Consider the following 26,724-nt stretch of genomic DNA (forward strand, 5'->3'; position numbering starts at 1 on the left):
AGATGAGAAAAGGGTGTTTAGCCCACTCAAGCCAATGTCTCCACGCCTTCAAGGCCTTGACGACAGCCAACAGCTCCCGGTCCCCCACATCATAGTTTCGCTCCGCCGGGCTGAGCTTCTTCGAGAAGAAGGCACTGGGGCGGAGCTTAGGTAGCGTACCCGAGCGCTGAGAGAGCATCACTCCTATCCCAGCCTCGGACGCGTCCACCTCCACTATGAACACCAAAGAGGGATCCGGATGGGCCAACACGGGAGCCAAGGTAAACAGAGCCCTCGGGTGACTAAAAGCCCTGTCCGCCTCAGCTGACCACTGCAAGCGTACCGGGCCCCCCTTCAGCAGTGAGGTAATGGGAGCCGCCACCTGACCAAAACCCCGGATAAACCTCCGGTAGTAGTTGGCAAACACTAAGAACCGCTGCACCTCCTTTACCGTGGTGGGAGTCGGCCAATTACGCACGGCTGCAATGCGGTCACTCTCCATCTCCACCCCTGAAGTGGAAATGCGATACCCTAGAAAGGAGACAGACTGTTGGAAGAACAGGCATTTCTCAGCCTTGAAGTACAGGTCATGCTCCAACAGGCAACCAAGCACTCTGCGCACCAGGGACACATGCTCAGCGCGTGTAGCGGAGTATATCAAAATGTCATCAATATACACCACTACACCCTGCCCGTGCAGGTCCCTGAAAATCTCATCTACAAAGGCTTGGAAGACTGATGGCGCATTCATCAACCCGTACGGCATGGCGAGGTACTCATAATGCCCAGAGGTGGTACTGAAAGCCGTCTTCCACTCATCTCCCTCTCGGATACGCACCAGGTTGTAAGCGCTCCTGAGATCTACTTAAGTGAAGAAGCGCGCCCCGTGCATTGACTTTATTGCTGTGGCTATGAGCGGTAGCGGGTAGCTATACCTCACAGTGATCTGATTCAGACCCCGATAGTTAATACACAGGCGTAGACCTCCCTCCTTCTTCTTCACAAAAAATAAACTCGAGAAGGCGGGTGAAGTGGAGGACCGAATGTACCCCTGCCGCAGGGATTCAGAGACATATGTTTCCATAGCCTCAGTCTCCGCCTGTGAGAGGGGATACACGTGACTCCAAGAAAGTGTAGCGTCTACCAGGAGATCTATCACACAATCATCCCGTCGATGAGGTGGTAATTGAGTCGCCTTCTTTTTGGAGAAGGTGAGAGCCAAATCGGCATATTCAGGGGGAATGCGCACAGTGGAGCCCTGGTCTGAATGTTCCACCATAGTAGCACCAACGGAAACCCCTAAACACCTACCTGAGCACTCTCGCGACCACCCCGTGAGAGCCCTCTGTGGCCAAGAAACAGTGGGGTTATGACAAGCTAACCAGGGTAGGCCCAGCACCAAGGAAGAGACTAATGCTCTCCGTATGATCCCCCTGCGTCACCATGCCCAACGGCGCGGTGACCTCCCTAATTAACCCTGACCCTAATGGTCGACTATCTAAGGCGTGAACGGGGAAGGGCACATCCACAGGAACAATAGGGATCCCTAACTATAGGCTAAAGCACTATCAATAAAATTCCCAGCTGCGCCTGAATCGATGAGCGCCTTAGGCTGGGAATGCGGGGAAAATTCAGGGAACATAACAGACACAAACATATGTACAACAGAGGGCTCTGGGTGAGAATGGTGCCAGCTCACCTGGGGTGACGCCAGAGCGCCCTGCCTGCTGCCTCGATTCCCAGAGGAACCAACCCGGCACCGACCGGCAGTGTGACCTCTGTGGCCACAGATGGTGCACGAGCGGGGACCCCCTCCGGTCTCCCTGCGCACCGCCCCTCCCAGCTCCATGGAGTCTGAGGTACGGGAGGTTCCTCCGCCCCCTCTGGACATCGAGGGGGTCCCGGTGTACTCCGTTCGTTCCATACTGGATTCGAGACGTCGGGCGAGGGGCCTTCAGTACCTCGTGGACTGGAAGGGGTATGGTCCGGAGGAGAGATGCTGGGTTCCGGTGGAGGACGTGTTGGATCCTTCGATGTTGCGAGATTTCCACCGTCTCCATCCGGATCGCCCTGCGCCTCGCCCGCCGAGTCGTCCCCGAGGTCGGTGCCTGGTGCAGCGCATCGGGGGGGTACTGTCACAACTTCCACCGAAGTCGGTCCCTCTCCTTGTTCGGGCGGTGTTCGCTGGTCGACGTTACCAACCTTCTAGCCATCACTGATCCATTTTTAATTTTCCATTGGTTTTGTCTTGTCTTCCTTCACACCTTGTTCCAATCCCATCAATTACATGTTGTGGATTTAACCCTCTGTTTCCCCTCATGTCCTTGTCGGAGATTGTTTTATTGTATGTGATTGTGCTAGTATGTGTTGGTGTGCGACGGGTTTTGTACCCACTTTGTTATTTTTATATATTTGGGTTTTTGGAGTTTGGTCAGCACTTATTAAACGACTCCGTTTATACCAAGTTCGTTCTCCCGTACCTCAGACTCCTATAACGGACCTATATATTTATATAAATTATAATGGACCTATATATTTATATAAATTATAATGGACCTATATATTTAAATAAATTATAACGGACCTATATATTTATATAAATTATAATGGACCTATATATTTATATAAATTATAACGGACCTATATATTTATATAAATTATAATGGACCTATATATTTAAATAAATTATAACGGAACTATATATTTTCAAATAACTGCCCTTTTTCTGGCCCGCAAATTGCTTTTGACAAACAAATCGTTCAGTGAAAAAAGAACTGTGGCGCTCTGCTGAATTGTTTTGTATCCCAATGTGGCCCTCGAGGCCAAAATGATTGCCCACCCCTGGCCTATCTATATCATGAGATCATGGTGGATTATATACTGGATGACATCTTTATAATCATATTCCATATAAATGGTAAGAAAGGTCCATTTTACATTTCATATTTCCGTATTTTTACTCGTTACAAGAGTAAAGCTCACTACTTAACGTATGGCTGTGGTGTAGCGTCCTAGCCGTCTGGGTCCATGTAAACAGTAGAATGGTTATTATGCATGAAGTTACAAGTGTACAGAGAAATACACTGTTTGTACAAAACATTAGGAACACCTGCTCTTTCCATGACATAGACTGACCAGGTGAATCCAGGTGAAAGCTATGATCCCTTATTGATGTCACCTGTTAAATCCACTTCAAACAGTGTAGATGAAGGGGGGAAGACCGGTTAAATAAGGATTTTTAAGCCTTGAGACAATTGAGACATGGATTGTGTATGTGTGCCATTCAGAGGGTGAATGGGCAAGACAAAATATTTAAGTGGCTTTGAACGGGGCATGTTAGTAGGTACCAGGGGCACATGTTTGAGTGTGTCAAGAACTGCAACACTGCTGGATTTTTCACACTCAGTTTCCCATGTGTATCAAGAATGCTCCACCACTCAAAGTACATCCAGCCAACTTGACACAACTGTGGGAAGCATTGGAGTCAACATGGGCCAGCGTCCCTGAGGAATGCTTTCAACACCTTGTAGAGTCAGTCCATGCCCCGAAGGAATTGAGGCTGTTCCTAGGCTAAAGGGGGTCCAACTCAATTTTAGGAAGGTGTTCCTAATGTTTGGTACACTCAGTATACATGTGCAGTGTAAAGTTTGCATGCATAGAAACTCAGCACCCAGACTATGTAACGTGTATGCTGGGAGTCGGGAAGCAAGTTCAGAGAGTGTATTTAATAAATAAATTAACATAGAACAAAACAAGAAACACGGGTAGCGTACAGACATGAACACCGGAACAGAAACGGTAACACCTAGGGAAAGAACCAAAGGGAGTGACATATATAGGGAAGGTAATCAGGCAGGTGATGGAGTCCAGGTGAGTCTGATGAGGCGCTGGTGCATGTAACGATGGTGACAGGTGTGTGTAATAATGAGCAGCCTGGTGACCTCGAGTGCTGGAGAGGGAGTATACGTGACAAACTATCATGAAATATGTTGATCAGGACCAGTGTGAATTATACCGTGACATTCGGGGGTCTTTATTTTTTTCACGGGACCTCCTATATGTTTACATGCTTTCGCATGCACGAAATGTTTTGATAGGCTAACGTTACTTGATGAAGACATGCTGTTATAGCAGCTCTGTGCTTTTGTCTTGAAGCTAAAATGTAGCCTAATGTGTGTAGCCTACAGACAAGAATTTAAACCCTTTAATTTTCTGCACATAGGCCTTCATGCTTGTGAACTGTTGCATTATTCAAAAGTGTAATATGGTTTGGTTGCGTTATTCAATAGTGTAATATGTTTTTGTTGAATAGTTTGTGTTTACTGTCTAGTGGCTACTGTGATATTTATGGTCAATTTCAGCTGCGGACCAAGAATGTTGTATTGCCAGCCACAACGATACATAAGGCAAGGCCATACTGTGAATTGAAAAGTAGAATTCTCTTTCCTCACCCAGCTCCTCAGACTCTCCTTCGTATCTTGTAGTGGGAATAGGTATAATGACAGCTTCTTGAATCTCTCAATCAATCAGAGATCATTACAGCTGGCAGGCAGCATTGCCGCAAACAAATATGCTGGCTCTTAGATGGCAATCACCTCACTCTCTCCCAATTTGCCAGTGGATGCAGTTATTATTAGACGTTATAACATTAGAATTGTCGACAGCGAGAATGAATGGTGCTAGTCAAGGAACAATTGAGGCCTGGACAAATGTACTTGACTCTGTAAAGAATAATCTCAGCTAAAGCCCAACACATACACTGAACAAAAATACAGTGGTGGAAAAAGTACCCAATTGTCATACTTGAGTAAAAGTAAAGATGCCTTAATGGAAAATGACTCAAATAAAAGTGAAAGTCACCCAGTAAAATACTACTTGAGTAAAAGTATAAATGTATTTGGTTTTAAATATACTTACGTATCAAAAGTAAAAGTACAAGTATAAAACATTTAAAATTGCTTATATTAAGCAAACCAGATGGCACAATTACATTTTAATTGTATTTACAGATAGCCAGGGGCACACTACAACATGCAGATATCATTTACAAACAAAGCATTTTTGTTTAGTGAGTCCTCCTGATCAGAGGCAGTAGGGATGACCAGGGATGTGAGTTTAACCATTTTCCTGTCCTGCTGAGCATTCAAAATGTAACAAATACTTTTGAGTGTCAGGGAAAATGTATGGAGTAAAAAGTACATTATTTTCTTTAGGAATGTAGTGAAGTAAAAGTTGTGATAAATGTAAATAGTGAAGTAAAGTACAGATACCCCAAAAAACGACTTAAGTAGTACTTTAAAGTAGTTTTACTTATGCACTTTACACCACTGCAAAAATATAAATGCATACTCACCAGACATGTCACCGATTGAGCATGTATGGGATGCTCTGGATCAACGTGTACAACAGCCAATATCCAGAAACTTCACACAGCCATTGAAGAGGAGTGGAACAACATTCCACAGGCCACAATCAACAACCTGATCAACTCTATGCAAAGGAGATGTGTTGCGCTGCATGAGGCACATGGTGGTCACACCAGATACTGTCTGGTTTTCTGATCCACGCGTCTACCTTTTTTTAAGGTATCAGTGACCAACAGATGCATACAGTGGTTCCTCCTTTAAAAGTTGCGTCATACTGCAGCACACTTTGCAGGCTGCTGAAGCATTCTGTGGCACGTTATCTAATTGTCAACAATTTCTTTCTGTTAATGCAAGTGTGTGCTAGTTTGACCAACAGAGGGCATCTTTGAGAAGCATTTGATAGTTTTCCATATTGGCATTACCAGAAAATGTAAAACCGTTTTTGTAATAACATAGTATATGGGATTGATTTTAAGAAATTTGGCTTAATTAATTGTATTAATATTATGGTGTTTCTATTCCGAGAAAAACAAAACCCTCAGGGTTTCCGTTAGGATGGAATGGAAAATATGGCGCTGTACAACGTAACGGTCGGGAGTAGGCTACAGCATAAGTGGATTGGAGGATTTTAAATTGATGTCTAAGGGGCATAACATTTCCACACTTTAATTGTAGTGCAACCGAACTTTCAGTTGAGTGTATTTGCTCTTTGCCTTCTCTACTGGAAGTTGATGCTGTTGCTATGCAACCTCTTGCTAGCTAGTTAGCATAACAAATTACAAGTTAGACATTTTTCGACTTTGGGTGTGTTCTTAAATTCAATCTGGAGTGGCTGCATTTATGAGCGTTGTCATATTGTCCGTTTGTAAATTCAGACCGTTTCACTCTCGGAGCGCACACTGTACGTTCGAGCCGAGGAGTAGGGTTGATTTGAGCGTTCTGGCCTTACAACTGCAGTCAAGCACCCAAGCTAATGTTGGCTAGCTTGCGAGCTACTTCCAGACACAAATGAGACCACTCTGACCATTTTACTCACCCTAGCAGAGCTGGTTAGGCAGTTTTCGTGTTAACCAGAGCGTTGGTGACTGTAACTGTACTGCTGGAAACAATTTAATTACACTTTTTCCAACATTTACTGACACTGGCCATATTCAACGGGTGTTGAGCACTTGTAAATTCACTATTCTGCGCTCTGGTACACTCAGGCGAGAGTGCTCTGAAATCGGAGTAGATAGCCAGAGTGAATTTACGAAAGCAGCCGAATGTCCATTGAGAACTCACAACATGACTGTATTCCCAGTCATGTGACATCAATAGATTAGGTCCTAATGAATTTATTTCAATTGACTGATTTCCTTATATGAGCTGTAACTCAGTAAAATATTTTGAATCGTTCATATTTTTGTTCAGTATACAAATAAACAATCTAGAACGCTCAACACATACAAACTATATATACAGTATATACCTATTTTCATAATATATATACTTTCTGGCCCACGGGGAAGGGGTGGTATTAAGAGGGGGATGGATGTAAAAGCAACCTTGGATGTTTAGGGGGGGGAAGGGAGGGAAGGGTGGCGGGTGGAGACACGTCGGATGGGTGTGGTTGGGGAAATGGGATAGGATGTTACGGGTGGAGGCTCTTTCTTTTCAGTTTCCAAAGTAAAATGATTCAATAATTTGTACTTATTTACATTTTGCATGTTTGGTCATGATATCTGCATTAGTGCTGTCTACTCCCCAAGATACCCGCTTGATGGTTGAAATGAAATTACAGACACGTACTCACTGTTCCACGCCAATGGCTCCTTCTCACATAAGACAGTCAGAAGCAATAACATATTAAATTAATAAGTCTCCGGCGACTAAAGGAATCCGCCGCGCATGATATGGAATGATTACTTTTCCCATTTGCTATCATGCAGATAGAAGGGCGGTGTGGAGATAAGAATTGTAGCAACCATTTAACAAGGAAGGCACTAGAATGTATATCTTTATCAGGGCGGAACACGACTCGCTTCTGAGGAGATATATGGCGGGAAAAGCAGGACAGTGCAGATAAGAGTTGGTAGGGGGAATAGCGATATTTTCTGTGGCTTTGCGCGTTTGCCTTTTCAGATTCTTTCTCTGTGTTTTGACTGCCAATGATACTGGCTACTGCCCCCCTTATTGTCCCTACTGAATTTCGTGAATTATACACAAACTAAGTGTTCATGTTTGAAAAGGCAATTTCATAATTGAAGCCAGTTTCATCATTGAAGTAATTTTTGTGAAACCCTGAAGTGTCCGTGATATACAGCTGTGCATGCTGGATGTGATTGCTTTTTATCCAGTTTCACTGAGACATTTAGCCTTCTAGTGACTTGAAAAAGAACAGAGGCACAGTGACCATATGTCCATTTCTGTCATTTATACTGTGACTCTACTCATGGAAAACACATTCTCTTCATAGCTGAGCAGTGATCATTCAGTCCACTACGCACAGTACCCTCGCTCCTTCCTGCTCAAATTAGTCATGATAGGGCTATATTGTAACTAGGGACTGCGGTTATTCCTGGTCAGGACATAAGGTCAGGAAAGAAAAAATCTTGCCCTATCCAAACCTAGAACAAGGGCCCAGAGTTTCTCTTGGTCATGTCGTACAGTATGGCAAGGTAAAACTCAGGGCCCTAGCCACGAGTCATGATTTCCCTCTTCCTCTCTGGTCACTGTAGGTGCTCGAATGGCTACTTTGGTCAGCCGACGGTTAAGGGGGGCTCGTGCCAGCCCTGCCAGTGTAACGGTAACCTGGACCTGGCCTCACCGCGGAGCTGCGACCCTATCACCGGCTCCTGTCTGAGGTGTCGGGATGGCTACGGGGGAACCACCTGCGACACCTGCGCCGAGGGGTTCTACGGGGACGCCATCGAGGCCAAAAACTGCCAACGTGAGTATAAGAAGTACATGAGTATCAGAGCCTGCAGTACGTTAAAGCCCCTGTTCCTGTCTGTCTCCTTTGAAGAGCGGAGTGTTCCTGTAATGTTATGCGAGCGCTGCCTGTCTGCCTGCCTGCCTGACAGACAGCCTGCATGCCAGATGTGGCGGTGTCTTTGAAGATGTTTGGCTTTGAGAATATGAGAATGTGTGCAGATGGTGACTGTCTGTGTAAATCCACATAAACAACCTGTGTTGACTTACAAACTTCAATGCTCACCCCATAAAAGTTTATAATTCATCTGCCTCTCTGTTCTCAGCAGTACAGTCTGCGATGTTGATAATGTCTGGATGAAGATAACTAATTAGTCTCAGTTTACCAAAACAACCCATTTGACGATGATGCCAAGATAATTAAAAATGCATTACAGCTTATCACGGCTTATAGCCAAATTAATTATTGATTTATAACTCTTGATATACAGCTGCAATATGTTAAGATGACAAAGAAATTATAGAGGTATTGATAGTGATTGACAGTACATTAAGACTATAGACTGGTAAAGCACAATAGTTAAACATGCAGTTAATGCCTCTATAGACTTCTACAATAGAATAGAATAGCTGCCTTCATCTGCAGTGATAAAAGTTAGATGCACTACTTCCATTTTAAAGAAATCTGTAGAATGAAAAAAGTAGGTTGGTGAGAAGAAGTCCATTTTTGCTGAGTTAGTCTGGCTGTCCTAACTGATTAAAGTGGTGGTGGGGCATTTTGGGCGGACATGGAGTAATCAACATTAGGAATGCAGAAACAGGGCCGTCGTTGATGGAAATTGCCCATGCTATCATGGTGGCAGGGAAAACAAGTTGATGATCATTGTCACAGATCTCTGCAACATAATGTGGCTGATGCACAGTGTAATCTTGTTGCTGGTTTCAGTGTGTGATGAAACCATCGTTCTCTCTTTCTCTCAGACAGTCCGAATTAAAAACTTGACCCACTTTAGATCCCATCTGGACTCCATGCTGTCAGGATGAGAAAGGCAGTATTACAACTCAGACTCATTCCAACCTGTTAAACATTGAATAAATGCAGGCATTTTTAAACCTTACGTGGGCGACTGAGCACAGTACAAAGACAGGGGAAAAAGCAGATGTCCCCTCCAACGAGTCCTATAGGAAACCATCTGTGCCTGTGTTTTCTCTTGCAGATCACTAGGACTTTTTAAAGTAAATAATGAGCCGGTTATACAATGCAAATGTGTTCCTGTGTACTCTGTATGAGTTGCGTACTCTGTATGAGTTGATGACAATAGACAGTAGTACTGCACAGCAATAGGACAGACGAGAACAAGAGGATATAGTTGTACTGTACAGTGCATTTAACTGAGAGGGCCTTGCTGGGGGCTGAACTTAGACTGATCCTTGTTATTCTAAATCTGATTCATTCAACTGATAAACCCCTCCTCCCTCTCCTCCTCCCCACCCCTCTCATTGGTCTACAGATTGCCAGTGTCACAACAATGGCTCTGTGTCGGAGGTCTGCCACCAGGAGAATGGGCAATGCCAATGCAAGCAGCATGTGGTGGGACGGCAGTGTGATGAGTGCATGGTAGGTCACCAAAGTATCAGCTGTCATTCCGAATCAGGTCAATTCGGTCACAATGTCATTTTATCATTGGGATACCCATAAAAAGGTGGACAATCTATGGGGACATTTCAAATCAGTTACTGCGTCAGATACTGTTGATTAGCAACGCTGATGTCTGAAGTTTAACCAATTTTTCACTCGGGTGTTTGGTTTCACAAATATATTGTCATCTAAATATTTCCCAAAGTTTCAGGGTGACGACCTCATTTATACTCAGTACCTCAGACATTCACAGATAACTAACTTCCTGCTCCTCACTGCTCCTGGTGAATGAAGCCCAACTGTTGGTGGGATGCAGAGGAGCAGGTGTGTAAGCCGTGCTCCTGCAGCCGTACAGGGGCCATGTCCCAGCGCTGCGACCTGGAGGGACGTTGTATCTGTAAGCCCGGCTTTGTGGGCCGTCGCTGCGACCTGGGTCGCCAGGGTTACGAGCGTCGGGAGACGCGCAGGCCAATAGAGAGGGTCCGGCTGCAGCAGGTCCAGCGCTGGGGCTCGTCCCGCTCTGGGGGCTGTCCCAGGGCAGCCTATCGCACCTCAGCGGTAAAGACAGTAAAGATTTGCAGCACTGAGTGTTTTAGTGTGTTAGTGTGCTGTGATGTTTCCCAAGCCTGCCCAGCCAACCAACCCACCCACCCTCCAACCACCCACCCACCCACCAACCCAACCACCCACCCACCCACCAACCAAGCCTGCCCAACCAACCCACAGGGTCCATAGTTATAATTTTGGCTCACCCAGCCACAACGAACATGTCCAGCCCAGACCCTGACTATATGTGACTGCAACCTGACCCCACTTCAAACCTGACCATATAGGCCTTCTCTGACTGACCACAACTGACCACTCACCATCTTCCGAACAGAACAGATCTGATGTGTACTGGCTGGACCACAGCATGACTCTAACCTGACCTGAGCTGACATGACACATTGCCTGGTCAGCAGTAAGCCTCTGACCTTAATGACTGTATGTGAATCAGCCTGACTCTCCACTCATCTTAGCCTCTGCTTTCTGCTCAGGTTTCACCTGGACCTGTCACTGAATAACCTTGTGTGATACAGGCTGCACATACTAACACATATTTTAATTGAGCTAGAATTGTACGTATATGAACTAGCTGAACGTTTAGTCCATAACATGAAAAATGAAATACTATTAATATAATTGTGTGGTGTAGAACAGCATTCTTTAGATATACAGATGTAGGATCTTAATTTGACCCATGTTGTAGCAGCAAAATAATCCTTCAGCAACAGGATTTGCATGTTTAGTCCATAACATGAAAAATGAAATACTATTAATATAATTGTACAGGTTTTTAGTGAATTTGTGTAAATCACAAAGCTCATCTGCATTTTCTGCGGTGCAGGAATGCAATTCTCAGCAGCAAACGAGTGATCCAATTAAGATTCTATGTTTGTACTGTACAGCTAAATGTAATTGTAAATCCTTGAGGCATTGAAGAAATACTTTAATGCACAGTGGGATTCAGTCACATAGTAGTCTACATTGTAAAGAGGTGATTGAGGATTCTTGGAAATATCCAGCCCCCGCTAGACCCTTCAATTGACGTGAGATCTCTTCATAAGTTGTTGTTTTTTAATATTGCCCTCTTATCAAGCCAGCTCTTTACGTTGTGATAGTTCATTATTCAGCCATTCTTACGGCATTCATCTTAATTGAAGTCTTATTTAAAAGTTCTGTTTTTTCACCTTGGTCAGTGGCAGTGTTCGGGAAGCTACTCTGAAAATGTAGTGTACCAAGCTACCAATTACTTCACACTTGAAGTAAAAGCCACACTAAAGCTACCCTTAAGAAAAACATGGTTTACTTACCTTAATTTGATTAAAAAAAGTAGTTTGCTCCAAACTACTTCGTGAACAATTATCATATGTAAATCTGAAATGTCATAGACTACAAATTGCAAGAACAGATCACTGTAGTATATAACATATTATGTTAACAGAATGTGTCATTTAACCTATTAAACACAAAAATTAGGTTTCAAGTGAGAATTAGCCAGGTCTGATGCTGAAAAAATTAATGCAATGATTGCCTACTTCACTCATATTGTGTGCAACGCTAACACACCAGGCTGGAACCATGCTACACACAACCACATTACACACAACCACGCTACACACAACCACGCTATACACAACCACATTACACACAACCACGCTACACACAACCACATTACACACAACCACGCTACACACAACCACGCTACACACAACCACGCTACACACAACCACGCTATACACAACCACATTACACACAACCACGCTACACACAACCACATTACACACAACCACGCTACACACAACCACGCTATACACAACCACATTACACACAACCACGCTACACACAACCACATTACACACAACCATGCTACACACAACCACATTACACACAACCACGCTACACACAACCACGCTATACACAACCACGCTACACACAACCACGCTACACACAACCACATTACACACAACCACGCTACACACAACCACATTACACACAACCACGCTACACACAACCACGCTATACACAACCACGCTATACACAACCACACTACACACAACCACGCTACACACAACCACGCTACACACAACCACGCTACACACAACCACATTACACACAACCACATTACACACAACCACGCTACACACAACCACGCTACACACAACCACATTACACACAACCACATTACACACAACCACGCTACACACAACCACGCTACACACAACCACGCTACACACAACCACATTACACACAACCACATTACACACAACCACGCTACACACAACCACATTACACACAACCACATTACACACAACCACATTACACACAACCACATTACACACAACCACGCTACACACAACCACGCTACACACAACCACATTACACACAACCACGCTACACACAACCACGCTACACACAACCACGCTATACACAACCACATTACACACAACCACGCTACACACAACCACATTACACACAACCACATTACACACAACCACGCTTCACACAACCACATTACACACAACCACACTACACACAACCACATTACACACAACCATACTACAAACAACCACGCTACACACAACCACACTACACACAACCACATTACACACAACCACACTACACACAACCACATTACACACAACCACGCTACACACAACCACGCTACACACAACCACGCTACACACAACCACATTACACACAACCACATTACACACAACCACGCTACACACAACCACATTACACACAACCACATTACACACAACCACATTACACACAACCACGCTATACACAACCACATTACACACAACCACATTACACACAACCACATTACACACAACCACATTACACACAACCACGCTACACACAACCACGCTACACACAACCACATTACACACAACCACGCTACACACAACCACGCTATACACAACAACATTACACACAACCACGCTATACACAACCACATTACACACAACCACATTACACACAACCACGCTTCACACAACCACATTACACACAACCACACTACACACAACCACATTACACACAACCACGCTACAAACAACCACGCTACACACAACCACACTACACATAACCACATTACACACAACCACATTACACACAACCACGCTACACGCAACCACGCTACACACAACCACACTACACACAACCACACTACACATAACCACATTACACACAACCACACTACACACAACCACGTTAAACACAAACACGCTACACATACATGCATTATTCTTTAGCTGTGCTGACAAGAGTACGCAGGCACTTCTCACACACAGACGTCAGTCATCCTTAACACAACACCTGGTTGCTGCTCAGGCGCTAACCGCTCTCTGTCAATCAATCAGCCATCCATTTCCGTTCCCGCCTCCGAGACAACTGGATCTACATGGGGTGGTGGAAGCATCCCACCAGGACTCCCAGCACCCCCAGAGAGAGCTCCCCGGAGGGTGGGGGGAGGGGGGGGGAGAGGCCCAGGGATGCGTAGTACCTACCACCGTCACCATTCCTTCCTGTTGAAGGGAGAATAATGCAGCTTGCCAGCCAGGCAGGAGCTGTTGGCTCCTCATATAATCAGATTCATATCGAACCATCTGTCTCTGGCTGCCTCTTTCCCCGTCGCCTCGCCTTCTATAGCTACAATTCCCATTTACTTATTCACCACATGTTGCTGCATTTATAATGAGACATGGACATTTCCTCTGCCCGTTGCACAGAGAAATTAGTGTATATAAGGTTATGTTTTGTACTTCTAATATTTTGTATATCCTCACCATCAATTGAGTTGTTACTATTGTTACTACGGTTCAAATAATGTTTTCTCGTACAGAGACGTTATTGTGTGCTGTGTGTTCTTGAAAACTTTGTCTGAAGTATTGAGCTGTGTGTTTTTCAGTGTTTGCAGTGTGTCACTGTGTGCTGTACTTGTTTGCTGTGGTAATAACACCCTATGTCTGTCTATGACAGCTCTATGGAGTCCCTGAATGACCTCAGTATCTCTGTGCTGTCCCCCAGCCCCAGACTTATGGCATTCAGTCCGCTGGAGTCTGTGTCCCCTGCAACTGTAACTCCTTTGGGTCCAAGTCCTTTGACTGTGACGAGTCGGGCCAGTGCCGGTGCCAGCCTGGTGTCACTGGGCCCAAGTGTGACCGATGCGCTCCAGGACACTTCAACTTCCAGGAGGGTGGCTGCGCACGTAAGAACTGACTGCCATCTAACTGATTGATGTCTGCAAATAACCTTTAGTCAGTACAATACATGAATACATCTTCTTTAGACTTGATTACTGCGTTCCTTGATGTTAAATGCTCGATGACCTCAAAGCAAAAAGGGTATTTTCTCTCTTCCAGTTTTAATGGAAAGTTGTGGTGCTGAGCCTATTCTGTTGTTTTGAGTGGAGTTTGTTTTTCCTGCCCCTTTCCCAGCGTGCCAGTGCGCCCATGTGGGAAATAATTGCGATGCCAACACGGGACAGTGTGTCTGCCCTCCCAACACGGTGGGGGAGAGATGTGACAAATGTGCACCCAATCACTGGGGTCAAGATATGATGGCGGGCTGCAAGGTACACCTTACTTCACCTCATCTCACGCCACTCCCCTCCAAACTGGTCCTGTCTGGCTCTTTCCTGGAGTTAGGCCTATTCTTTTGTTGATAACAAATGCTCATTAAAAAGGTTTAGCAAAATAACTTCTACTTTTATAGTACAGAACATTCACAAAATAGAAATTAAAACCGTGCTTTGAGATTTAATGGGGAAACACATCATAGGATTACTGCTGTGACGATATGTATAATTCATTTTGCAGCTAATGTTTTAACCCGCTTTGTGGAAAGTTTGTGCATTGTTTACTATATGAAGCTGATGGATTAACCATTTGTGACTGGGTATTGATTAATATAATGGTACATTGATTATGAATACTTGACAATCTCCTCCACAGGCCTGTGGCTGTAACCAGGTGGGCTCAGTGACCCAGCAGTGTAACCCCAACACAGGCTGCTGCATGTGCCGGGACCAGTTCCAGGGAGAGAAGTGCAGCGAGTGTAAGCTGGGCTACCGGGACTTCCCACAATGCATTTCCTGCGAATGCAACGTGGCCGGTTCGGACAGCCAGACCTGTGATGCAGACCAGGATGTGTGCGCCTGTGCAGACAGGACTGGACAATGTAGCTGCAAGGTAACCCACAACCATCAGTTGATTGCAGTCTACTCTATTTACTATCTATATACTCTACTATTATCACCTAAAATATTCATCACAGGATGCTGTGTCAAGTGATTGCATCAGACTTCTCCAAATAAGTGACAGCAAGAAACTACAATGAAATTCTCCCAAAAGAAACCAAAGCCAGCTCTCCTGGCACCTCCCTGATGTCTAGCCAGCACTGACTTATCAAAGTAGCTTTCACTACCAGTTTCACATCTTAAACTTGGAGTTACATAGCGTAACTAGGTCTGTGTTTTCTAAGCCTCACTGCAATTACCTGTAAATGTCCCATTAGAGTGACTAAGGCAGATTGCCCCATATAGCCTATGTTTCAATAGCAGCACTCTAGCTCTCCGTACCTACCTAGTACCTTCCCTATCTGGGCTCAGCATAGGGCCTGTCGCCATCCTCTGCCTGGTTGCCAGCATCGAACCAACCAAGAGCCAGGCAAACAAAACCCAGGCAGGCAGGGTAGCGTCTGTGTGTGTATCTGTGTGGGGGAGGAAGTGTGAGATGTAAATAGACCTGACGTGGGGGGAAGGCATTCAGATTAGCTAGCGCCAGGCAGGCAGGCAGGCGGGCGTCGCCATCCTCGGCTCCGTGCCTCACAGTGACAGCGCTGTGACATTGTGACAGGCTGTCACATAGGGCCAGCTATGAGAGGTGATGACTCTCATTGAGAGAGAGAGAGAGAGAGAGAGAGAGAGAGAGAGAGAGAGGAGCGCTTTCTACTCTGACGTAAAGGTGACATATGCAGAAGGTTGTTGTTGTTGGGTCTCTTGTTGTACTGTTGTGTGTGTGCGTCTTCCCTCGCTGGCTGTTTATTTTAGACTACTGGGATGGAAGGATAGAGATAAGAGGTTGATGGGGTTTAGGGATGTTAGTGAAGGTCACAGTGATGGACAGTGACTGGAGGGGTGATGGACACGGTGATGGGGTGGCGTGGCTCTGTGTGTTAACATGAAGCCATGGCAATAGAATTTCTGGCATCCTTAGCATCCTCCTTAAAGTTGAACCCACAGACTGGTGTGTAAACAAAGTGTTTATATGTAGTTCATGGCACAACCAATGTCTGTTGTGAATGCGGCTTCTCAGTTCTGGATGCTTTGGGAGTGTATTAGCTAGGGGAAAGCATCAGGTAAAATAGAAGGGAAAAGTTCCATATGAAATTGTGTTTTTTGGTGTGATGCACTGTTATCAGGGCTGTCACTGTGTGTGTCTGCTGTACGCGGGGTTATGCCCCTTATCATTCCTTCTCAGACACATGTCACTGTGGTACACATACACAGTAGCCCCTTTGACATGCACCTACTGTATCTACACACATGGCTGCCTTTGGATTCTTGTGAATATCACCTTCTTTGATCAGTCCAGAGCAGAATAGGCGAAGAGCACAAGAGATGTTACTTTTTCTGTCACTGTTATTTATAGCTTGGCTCTGTCTTAAATCAAATATCTCTCTAGGCCTATATTATCTTTGCAAATCTATTCAGATTGATTTTGTATTTGTTCTTATGTATACTTTACTGAAAACGTCCTTTTTTTTGTGGACAATATTGGTCATCTGCCATTTTGGACTTGGACTGTGTCTTAATTCCTGAATGTTCGGTCCCCAGGTGAATATACAGGGTCTGAAGTGTGACCAGTGCAAGTCGAGGACTTTCGGCCTGAGCACAAGCAACCCACTTGGCTGCAGTCAGTGTTACTGCTTTGGCATGACCAGCACCTGTACTGAGGCACAGGGCCTCATCCGCATGTGGGTAAGTCAAGTCATGAAGAAATGTGACAGAAATCCACACGCAGCACACATCTACACATGTATTCCCCATCACATGCAAGTCCACCCACACACAGGTACTGTATTCATACACAAACGTACAGCAACTGTGAGTGCACCCACATCATGCAGCACCCACACGCACACAGAGACAAACGCATATAATATGAATAATGTTCTGTGCCAGTGGTCACCAACCGGTCGATCTCCAAGGCTTTCCTAGTCAAAGACCAAATATTTCTGTAAAAAGCCAAATGATAAAGCCTTCCTTTCTTATTTTCTTATTCGTTTCGCGCTGTTTGAGGTAGGTGCAATTGATTTAGCTTCCCTGCGCGCCGGGTAGGCAAAGTGTTCCCGTTTTGAACCATTTCATGTGTCTGAAAGTACAAATTCCCATCTATCCGACTGACCCGGAGAGCAAAGTCAATTCATAGGCCTACCACTGGCTAACTAGATAGCTCAGATCACCGTGTCTGCAGCTTTCACGAGCCCACTGAGAATTTGATAGCCGACAGAGAGACTGAGAGAGAGTGCTGCTGTTTTTTGAATGATTTAATATTAACATTTTTATTCAGCACTGTCAACACTTCATTCAACACTTTTATAAGCCATAAAATGCCCTGTGCCGATCCACTCGCGCTACAAAGTGTATCAATAGATTTGCGTTGTTGTTAGCGACTTGCGTCTCTCTAATATCGAGGAGTAGCGTATTTCAGAAATAAATGAAGTGCGATCGAGTTTCGCCATCAGCTGGAAGACCGTGTCCCATTTTTGGTCAGTCAGCAGAAGGAGGAAGAGCTGATGAACAGTGAGAGGCAGCCTCTCCACTGCTCACTCTCTCTCTCCCTCCCTCCATCCGCTGAGACTGACCATCACAATAAAATAAAAAAACGCTAATGATTTCAATTTATGGCTCACAAGTAATAGGCCTACAACAAATGATATATTACCAGTGTGATCATATACCTTCCGTTTTAAAATATAATTTTAAAATGGTCTGAGAAGAACAACATTGGCGGGGCAAATCAAGGATAGCCAATATGCAGTGATGTATTGAGCCTATAGCCTACAGCACAAACCTCATTGCTACGGAAGTGTTTTTTAATAGGTTAATGTTGCATAGGCTTACGTTTTTTAAGTCATGTTTAAATGGCCTGCTTTTTCACTTAAAGGGATCTCGGCTCAGAAAAGGTTGGTGACCACTGTTCTATGCTTTCTTGCTATAGGCTACTTGATATAGGCTACAGTAGATATAGGCTATGATAAAAGAACATTTGTTCTCATGCAACAGTTAACAAGCATGAATTAGTCCGATATACTTTATAACTTACTGTATGTGCAACCAAAGTACTGAAATAGTCTAGAGAGAAATGCCACAACACAGCTATATGATTTTATGGGAAACAGAGTAAATATTAATTTCATGAAAGTGGTTCTCCTCCATTGATTCATTCCCAACCAGGTATTTACTCTCCATCTTATTTCCCTGTAATTTATGGAACGTAGCGAGAACCAGGGGGACCAGGCACAAACAGAAGGATAATATATATTATAGCCTCATACAGTGAGGGGGGGGGGGGGAGAGGGTTTATTGGGGGCTTGGAGCAGGCAGAGGCTGGGAGCTGCAGCTTCCCTGTTTGTTTTTAATAAGGATTTTCTGCCAGAGCGCCTCAGACCTGATAACCCTCCATCCGCTGTGTCCATGGAGACCGCTGCTGAGGACATCGGAAGAGGGACCCTTCTTTCATATAAATGGAAACGACAAACAAATTAAATAAAGGTTGCCGTCCCAAAGTTAATCTAAGTTTGTTTGCTTTAAGACGAAGAGAAAAAAAAGACAGACAGTTGAGAATCCTCTCCCTCATTCATTGGAAGTCAGGAGATTTTCTCTAAGTCAGTGAGTCATGAGATTGCATGGTGAGGTGAGGGGCACAGCCTGGCCCCACTGGAGCCTTTATTGAGCCATTCGCTGGATATTTAGATGGGAAGGGAGGGCAAATTTAAAACAGGGGCCTCAGAGGCGTAGTCTACTGTACAGAAGTGGCTTCTTAAAGATATGCATGTTCTACTTGCCCAATTAAACACATATCTGGCCTGCCCACAGGATGTGAAATGCATTTTAATCTACAACTATGTGAGAGGCTGAGTCCTGGTGTGTTATTGGAGAATACAGTTGTCCAATGTCACAAAGGCTGTTTTCCTTTTGAAAAACACTTGCATCACTCTCTCGCAACATAAGCAATTTAAACCCTTGGAACAGAGCTTCCCAAATACAACCCATTATGTGTGTGTTTTGTGTGACATTAAGGCCTGTAAGTGATGCTGTTTGTTTGTTGTGTCTTCGCTGCTGTAGCTGTCCCTGAAACCAGAGCAGACCAAGCTGCCCCTAGTGGACAAAGCCAACCTGCAGGAGACCACAAGCGGAGTGACCTTCCAGCACCCAGAGATCATCGCTAACGCTGACCTGGTCACCCAGAAGCTGACCGAACTCTACTACTGGAGACTGCCTGAACAATTCCATGGTTCCATGGTGAGAGCACCCTCATCTCGATATTATTTAACCCCAAGTTGATAACAGGTGTACAATCGAATCCTTATAGTGGTTAGAGCGTTGGACTAGTAACCGAAAGGTTGCAAGATCGAATCTCCGAGCTGCCAAGGTAAAAATCTGTCGTTCTGCCCCTGAACAAGGCAGTTAACCCACTCTTCCTAGGCCGTCATTGAAAATAAGAATTTGTTCTTAACTGACCTGCCTAGTTAAATAAAGGTAAAAGAAAAAATAAAAGAAAAAAATATACTGTATGTAATTGCTCAGGACTGCTTCACGTATAGACTACGCTTACACTGAACCCAAACATACAGATATCCGGAGTGACAATAAATGTATTTGAATTGAGAACTGGTGAACAATACTGCTTTGAAATACTTTCCAACTTGCACTTATCAGGAGTTGACTGTATTCTGAATAGTACTAACAAGCTTCTTTACTTGGATGTGGTTTCCCCTCTTTAGATCACAGCCTACGGCGGCAAGCTGAAGTACGCCATCTACTTTGAGGGGCGTGACGAGACAGGCCGCACCTCCTACGAACCCCAGGTCATCATAAAGGGAGGGCCCAACAGAGACAAGGTGATGGTCCGCCACATGCAGGGACTGCAGATTGGACAACTCACCCGGCATGAGATCGACATGACAGAGGTAAGGACATAAGCCAGTGTTTCCCAAACTAGGCGTCGTGACCCCATGTGGGTTCACCTGATTTGAAATTTTTTCGCTTCATAGAACTGGGGTTACGTCAGTAACCTCCGGTAGCTGTTGAATGAGGTTGTAATAAACAGAGCGATTTCTGTTTTCTTCCTACAAATGTGGCTCTTGAACGGTTGAAGCTACAAAACATTAGGACCCTATCGGTGAATGATAAGACACTCTGGAACATGTACATACAGTACATACCGTTTCCCTCTACTATGCCCACAAGTCGTTAGAACCGAGTGGACAAGACCAGGCACTAAATCAGACTGGAGGAAAAAGAACACAATCAATGATGATGCTCTTTTCTACACAGAAGATCATGCAACATTATTGAGTAATGATCTTCTGAACTTCCCAAAACCTTTCTGATGCATATCAGTCACTTCAAACCATACTTTCAGATTGAAATACGGTCAAAAGTACTGTCAGGCTGATTTGTAATAGACTGTCATAACCCAAATTTAAAAAAAGTAAACATTGGCTTTTGATTACATGGTGGGGTCACAAAAAATGTTTGATATCAATATGGGGTCAAGGGCCAAACTAGTTTGGGAACCCCATGGCATAGGCTTACATGGTGGACCCTCTCTTGTCTTGTTGTTACAGTTTCCTAATGTCTAAAGATGCAGTCATGATCCATTTGACACTGAAACACAATTATGGTTCTTTGTGGTGGATGCCATGCAAGTGCATCTCTTGTCATTGTCCCAAAAACTCTTCAAAGCTAGATTCTAACCACTGAAGAGGTTGTATGAGAAATTGACATTGAAGTGATCATAGAATTAGGAATTAAAATACTTTATACCACAGCATTGTTGAATTCTCGTTTCTGATTGATAAGAAGGGCATTCTAGAATAGACATTAAAACCAGATAACGGGACAGTTGGAAAAGATATCACCTTACAGCCATGCAGTATGTGCCCACACGTACAGATCGTACTTGCTACAAAGCTATGCCAACATTCCCTTCAAACAATGCAGTCAATCCACAGCCATACACTGGCTGAAATCAGTTGATGATAGGACTTACTGTAGACAAGTTGTAAATGCAACAGGTTCTGATATTGTATCATATAATAGCACTCACAGCTTTCCAATAAAAAATGTTTTGCGACATTTATGGTCTGTTTGCATATATTTTAGAGGCTATTTATACAGAACATTTGTATAAAACATGTATAAACTGTATTTATAATTAGAGTACCAGTCAAAAGTTTGAACACACCTACTCAGTCCAGGGCTTTTCTTTATTTTTACTATTTTCTACATTGTAGAATAATAGTGAAGACATCAAAACTATGAAATAACTCATATGGAATCATGTAGTAACCAAAAAAAGTTTAAACAAATCAAAATTTATTTTATATTTGAGATTCTTCAAAGTAGCCACCCTTTGCCTTGATGACAGATTTGCACACTCTTGGCATTCTCTCAACCAGCTTCACCTGGAATGTTTTTCCAACGGTCTTGAAGGACTTCCCACATACACTACCGTTCAAAAGTTTGTGGTCACTTAGAAATGTCCTTGTTCTTGAAAGAAAATCTATTTTTTTGTCCATTAAAATAACATCAAATTGATCAGAAATACAGTGTAGACATTGTTAATGTTGTAAATGACTATTGCAGCTGTAAACTGAAGATTTTTTATGGAATATCTACATACTGTAGGCGTACAGAGGCCCATTATCCGCAACCATCACTCCTGTGTTCCAGTGGCACGTTGTGTGAGCTAATCCAAGTTTATCATTTTAAAAGGCCAATTAATCATTAGAAAACCCTTTTGCAATTATGTTAGCAGAGCTGAAAACTGTTGTCTGATTAAAGAACCAATAAAACTGGCCTTCTTTAGAATAGTTGAGTATCTGGAGCATCAGCATTTGTGGGTTTGATTACAGGCTTAAAAGGGCCAGAAACAAAGAACGTTCTTCTGAAACTCGCCAGTCTATTCTTGTTCTGAGAAATGAAGGCTATTCCATGCGAGAAATTGCCAAGAAACTGAAGATCTTGTACAACGCTGTGTACTACTCCCTTCACGGAACAGCGCAAACTGGCTCTAACCAGAATAGAATGAGGAGTGGGAGGCTGAGCACTTGTTGGCTGCTTTTCTTTCACTCTGCGGTCCAACTCATCCCAAACCATCTCAATTGGGTTGAGGTCAGGTGATTGTGGAGGCCAGGTCATCTGATGCAGTACTCCATCACTCTCCTTGGTCAAATAGCCCTTACACAGCCTGGAGGTGTGTTTTGGGTCATTGTCCTGTAGAAAAACAAATGGTAGTCCCACTAAGCGCAAACCAGATGGGATGGCGTATCGCTGCAGTATGCTGTGGTAGCCATGCTGGTTGTGTGCCTGTAATTCTAAATAAATCACAGACTGTGTCACCAGCATAGCACCCCCACACCATCACACCTCCTCCTCCATTCTTCACTGTGGGAACCACACATGTGGAGATTATCCGTTCACCTACTCTGCGTCTCACAAAGACACAGCGGTTGGAACCACAAATCGAGAATTTGTACTCATCAGACCAAAGGACAGATTTCCACCGGTCTAATGTCCATTGCTTGTGTTTCTTGGCCCAAGCAAGTCTCTTCCTCTTGTTGGTGTCGTTTAGTAGTGGTTTCTTTGCAGCAATTCGATGATGATTCACGCAGTCTCCTCTGAACAGTTGATGTTGAGATGTGTCTGTTACTTGAACCCTGTGAAGCATTTATTTGGGCTGCCATTTCTGAGGCTGGTAACTCTAATGAACTTATCCAGAGGTAACTTTTGGTCTTCCTTTCCTGTGGCAGTCCTCATGAGAGCCAGTGTCATCATAGCGCTTGATGGTTTTTGCGACTGCACTTGAAGAAACTTTCAAAGTTCTTGAAATGTTCCGTATTGACTGACCTTCATGTCTTAAAGTAATTATGGACTGTTGTTTCCTTTTGCTTATTTTAGCTGTTCTTGCCATAATATGGACTTTTACCAAATACGGTTGTCTTCTGTCTATCTTGTCACAACACAATTCCACAAATTAACTTTTTAATTGAAATGCATTCAAGGTGACTACCTCATGAAGCTTGTTGAGAGATTGCCAAGAGTGTGCAAAGCTGTCATCAAGGCAAAGGGTGGCTACTTTGAAGAATCTCAAATATAAAATATATTTTCATTTGACACTTTTTTTCCGTAGGTGTTATTTCAATGTTTTGATGTCTTCACTATTATTCTACAATGTAGAAAATAGTAAAAATAGAGAAAAAGCCTGGAATGAGTAGGTGTGTCCAAACTTTTGACTGGTACTGTATATAAAATAATTCTATTACACAATTTCTGATATATCACATGCCTTACTTTTATTTTCCTGCGTAAGTAAAATTAGGATTATGCCACTACTGCCATTCATTCCAATTAGACTGGTTTGAATTTCTCCCTGACCAATATGGCTGCCATTTTCACTACATTCTGGAACTTTGACATAGCCTCTCGAGTAAGTGAATAGGATCTCAATGCTAGTGATGTCATAAACATGTTTTGTTTTTCAGCACGAGTGGAAGTACGAAGACAAGAAGGCCATGACACGTGAGGACTTCATGGACGTGCTGTTTTATGTTGACTACGTCCTCATCAAGGCTTCCCATGGGAACATGATGCGACACAGCAGGTGAGCTCTCCTCTCTGTCTTTGTCTGAACACACAATGGGCTACACTGAAACATACTGTTAGAGGGCTGTTTACTCTACACTCTTTCTTTTAGTATCACGGTCAGATTAATCATGTCATGTTAACATGGATAACCCTCTGCATTTAACAGTGGCTTGTTCATTCCATTTAATGAACAAGGGGCAATAGCGTTTGATAATATCATGTTTCAAGTATAGTTGTATTGTTGACATTGGCTCACATGGCTGTCGCACTCCCTGTCTCTATCTCTCTACTAAACGCAGGATCTCTGAGATTTCTATGGAGGTGGCAGAGGAGGGAAGGCCGTCCATGGAGAGTGAGCGGGCCCACCAGATAGAGAAGTGTGACTGCCCCCTGGGCTACTCCGGCCTGTCCTGTGAGGTAAGCTAGCTAGCCACTGAGCCAGCTGTGTCTCCCATCAGAGCATCAGCCATGGCGACAGGGTCATCCATCAGAGAGGGCTGTGTGTGTGTGTGTGTGTGTGTGTGTGTGTGTGTGTGTGTGTGTGTGTGTGTGTGTGTGTGTGTGTGTGTGTGTGTGTGTCAGTCAGTCACGGTCCAATCAGAGCCACAGACAGGAGGAAACAGCTGTTAGAAACACTCCACAAGACAATCCTTCTCATCAAAACTGCCAGCTCTCTCTCTCTCTTTCTCTCTCTCCCTCTCTTTCTCACAGCTCCATCCAGACACATCTAAAGCTCCCCCACTCTTTAGCGCGTCTATTATACACTCCTAATTAACTCTTGTGTTACTACGACAACTTCCATCCAAACCTGAGTGTTACTGATGTGTCTCCTACTGGATTCCCCATAAAGGTGGCTATAAGCAAACCAGACAGATGGCACGTATTTGAAGCTGCCACATAGTTAATAAAGTATTTTTAAACAGGCGTTTAACGTTTTTGCTGGGAACAGATGGCTTCTCAAATTGACCCGATTAATTCTCAGTACGTGTGTCTCGTTGGAGCTCCAGTGGAGCCTGGCACTACCGTGAGCGGCTCGGGGAGGGGGGGTGTAACAGCCTAACCAATAACCGTGTGTCTGTCTCTGCTTCGCCCATCGGCAGGAATGTGGGGCCGGGTTTTACCGCCTGTCTGCCCGCAGCGGTGGCGCAGCCTCCAGAGCAGGCATCGGGAGCTGTGTGCAGTGCCAGTGCAACAGGCACAGTGAGGCCTGTGACCCAGAGACATCCATCTGCCAGGTAAGCTCTTTACAAAGTCCCCATGACCTGAGGAGAAGGGTGTCGTTGGCACTGGTTGGCAGGCTGCCCTAGGACTGCACCCATACCCGCCCACTCTACTTTACTCTCTGCCATAGATGGGTAATTAGCCCAACGCTTTACTTTTCTGCTCTGTTTCACATTTACATCAGCCCAGACCTTTATCTAGCCAGTGAAAAACTCTCCTCCTTTTATCCTCTATCTTCTCAGCTCCCAGTTGTACTTTCTCCAAGTGTAGAGGATCAGCAGATTTGTTCAGAAGCAATTTGATTGGCCACATGGTCCACTGCCACCAGGAAGTAGAGCATAGGTTAGTGTCTGGGGTAGATTTGACTTGGAAATACTAACAAAGATGTTACGCTAGAGAGAAGTCCGTGCTATTTAAAGTGGAACATAATGTGCCCTTCAAATATAAAACATGGCCTTTTGGTCAAGCTAATGACCAACAAAGCTCTTATTCTCTGCTTCCCAAATCTTCCCCTAGAGCAAATGGAAGCCAGTCCTGCCTCATATTATAGTGTGGAACTGGAACTCTATGTTGTCAAAGCAATCCCAGCTTTCATTTCTATTTGTGCTAATAACAATATCATTTGCATTTTACGGAGCAGGCAAATTGAAAATGTTAAATCAGTTTGTACAGCGTAATTTGGTTAATTGAGGTACACAGGAAGTTAATGAACGTCTTTGGAATACCACGGCTCAGTAGGCCGCAACTTCCGCTGACTGATTAGTATTGCCTCTCTCAATTGTCAGTTTGGCACTTTTTCTCAGAGCAGAGTGGTTGAGAGAGGAGAGGAAAACAGCTCTGGGCTGACAGAGCTCACACTCTGGAAGGGCCCTCACTTCAAAACAACAGCTAAAATACATCCACCCTCCACCTCGACAGCCACTGGGTTTAGTTTGATTCTGCAGGTGTAGCCTAATCGAAGTGAATGGTTGTGAATGTGGATATGATATTAGTGAAAGGACGGGTGTCTTCTCTACAGAACTGCCAACACAACACAGAGGGGGACAGGTGTGAACGCTGTGCCCCAGGATACTATGGTGTAGTGAGGGGCAGACCCGACGACTGCAAGCCCTGTGCCTGCCCCCTCACCAACCATGAGAACAAGTAGGTCACAGAGACACAGGTGCATGGCTCTACTATTGTAC

At 44.3% G+C, this 26,724-nt stretch overlaps 1 protein-coding gene across 1 annotated transcript in view; it reads left to right on the forward strand.

Annotated features, from left to right (window-relative positions):
• The window catches only part of lama2 (laminin, alpha 2), a 149,393-nt gene that overhangs the window by 84,182 nt on the left and 38,487 nt on the right, over positions 1–26,724 (forward strand). Inside the window, 12 exon segments of the mRNA XM_014205066.2 lie at positions 8,063–8,274; positions 9,767–9,873; positions 14,470–14,650; positions 14,880–15,016; positions 15,396–15,632; positions 17,279–17,422; positions 19,793–19,969; positions 20,452–20,637; positions 24,217–24,335; positions 24,619–24,736; positions 25,420–25,554; positions 26,559–26,683. Coding sequence (XP_014060541.2) covers positions 8,063–8,274; positions 9,767–9,873; positions 14,470–14,650; positions 14,880–15,016; positions 15,396–15,632; positions 17,279–17,422; positions 19,793–19,969; positions 20,452–20,637; positions 24,217–24,335; positions 24,619–24,736; positions 25,420–25,554; positions 26,559–26,683 — 1,878 coding nt within the window.

The sequence above is a fragment of the Salmo salar genome, chromosome ssa06, assembly GCF_905237065.1.
Source record: "Salmo salar chromosome ssa06, Ssal_v3.1, whole genome shotgun sequence".
Taxonomy (NCBI): domain Eukaryota; kingdom Metazoa; phylum Chordata; class Actinopteri; order Salmoniformes; family Salmonidae; genus Salmo; species Salmo salar.